The sequence below is a fragment of the Gallinula chloropus genome, assembly GCF_964237585.1.
Source record: "Gallinula chloropus genome assembly, chromosome: 35".
In the NCBI taxonomy this organism is placed as follows: Eukaryota; Metazoa; Chordata; class Aves; order Gruiformes; family Rallidae; genus Gallinula; species Gallinula chloropus.
The window spans coordinates 619,107-621,086 of record NC_140120.1 but is presented as its reverse complement, the minus strand read 5'-3'; the positions used below and the strand labels follow the sequence as shown (position 1 = coordinate 621,086).

The following is a 1,980-nucleotide window of genomic DNA, read 5'->3' as shown; positions in this document are numbered from 1 at the left end:
CTTTTCTGTCATGGCTCAGTTGATAGAAGTGACAGCAGCATTCTGTGATGGATATGAGGCTGCTAAGGAGATCTGGACAGGCAGGAAAAGCAGTTTCTTGACATCCAAACCTGCATGGAGAACCTTGCTCTTCCCCAAGCCCAGCAGGTCCCTCACTGGCCTCCTAGGACTCCCAAAACTCTTCCTGGCATCATCTGTGCTCACAGGCAGGGACAGATTTCTCTGACAACAAACAGCAGTTACACATGACACAGTTTAATACCCATGAAATCTCTCTCCTCAGCTGCTGCTACGGCCAAGCAGCGTGTGAAGGGGGTCAGCTTTCAGAGGAGATTCTCTCCCAGATCAGATTTAATCAGGTACATAGAAAGGTCACTTATCAACACACTGACCTTCCGTCAGAGCAGTTCATTAGACTTCTGAAAGATGGGACGTTTTCCAACTCTCAGAGTCTCAAAGCAGTAACTGGAGACTGAGCAGCATCTGAATGACCAAAGAGCAATCTGAGGTGGAATTCAGTGAGGATACGTCCATCTAGTCTGCTGAAAAGCTGTCCTTAGGCATGGCCACATCATCAGGAGAGGTGGAAACACCTGCATGGTGTGGGAGGTGAAAGAGACAAACTAGTGTTGAAATGAGTAGTTCATTGCTGTTTAGAACATCCAGTCATCAGTTTCCACAAGGCATCCTTGAGCTCCTGGTTCCTCATGCTGTAGATGAGGGGGTTCACTGCTGGTGGAAAAACTGAGTAAAGAAATGACAATACCAGGTCAAGAAAGAAGGAGAAGAGGAAGGAAGGCTTCAGGTTGGCAAACACACCAGTGCTTAGAAACAGGGAGATCACAGCCAGGTGAGGGAGGCAGGTGGAAAAGGCTTTGTGCTGTCCCTGCTGCGAGGGGATCCTCAGCACAGCCCTGAAGATCTGCACATAGGACACCACAATGAACACAAAACACCCAAAAAATAAGCAGGCACTGACCACAATGAGTCCAGTTTCCCTGAGGTAGGCATCTGAGCAGGAGAGCTTGAGGATCTGGGGGATTTCACAGAAGAACTGGTCAACAGCATTACCATGGCAGAGGGGCAGGGAAAATGTACTGGTTGTGTGCAGAATGGAATAGAGAAACCCACTGGTCCAGGCAGCTGCTGCCATGTGGACACAAGCTCTGCTGCCCAGGAGGGTCCCGTAGTGCAGGGGGTGGCAGATGGCAACGTAGCGGTCATAGGCCATGACAGTGAGAAGAAAATACTCTGTTGAGATGAAAAACACAAAAGAAAAGAGTTGAGCCAGACATCCTGTGTAGGAAATGGCCCTGGTGTCCCACAGGGAATTGGCCATGGATTTGGGAACAGTGGTGGAGATGCAGCCAAGGTCAGTAAGAGAGAGGTTGAGGAGGAAGAAGTACATGGGGGTGTGGAGGTGGTGGTCACAGGCTATGGTGATGATGATGAGGCCATTGCCCAGGAGAGCAGCCAGGTAGATGCCCAGGAAGAGGCAGAAGTGCAGGAGCTGCAGCTCCCGTGTGTCTGCAAAGGGCAGGAGGAGGAACTGGCTGATGGAGCTGCTGCTGTTGGACATCTGCTGCTGTCAGGTGTGGAGACCTGTCAGAGGAGGAACATGCATTGAGAGTGAGGAACATCTCTTTCACTCTTACAGAATATCCTCAGATTGACTCTCTGGATCTCAGACTAAATCCCCTCTGGATAGGAATGAGCTTTTCAGCACTGTCACTCCAATTTCACCTGACAGCAGAGCAGAGCTTTGGAGCTTTGGTTTTCTCCTCACTGTACCTGAGGAGTGTTTCTTCTGTCAGAACTCCCTGACATTGCTGCTGCAGTGCCAGTGAAACCTTCCCCTGAGTGCAGAGTGGGGAGAGCTGCTCTGTCCATCAGCCCTGATCTCAGCTGCCCTGTGCTGGACGCTCTGTGATCACACCCTGGTGTTCCCTGCAGAAGAAACTGGACCCCACAGAGGGCTGA

General features: G+C 50.7%; 1 protein-coding gene across 1 annotated transcript; it reads right to left on the bottom strand.

The window, feature by feature from the left end:
- Positions 1-643: 643 nt before the first annotated feature.
- LOC311203094 (olfactory receptor 14A16-like) lies at positions 644-1,579 on the bottom strand (the record flags this gene model as incomplete). The annotated part of the gene is made up of 1 exon (XM_084277729.1): positions 644-1,579. The coding sequence occupies one exon, from the start codon at positions 1,577-1,579 to the stop codon at positions 644-646; it is 936 nt and encodes a 311-aa protein (XP_084133855.1).
- Between the last annotated feature and the right edge of the window lie 401 nt (positions 1,580-1,980).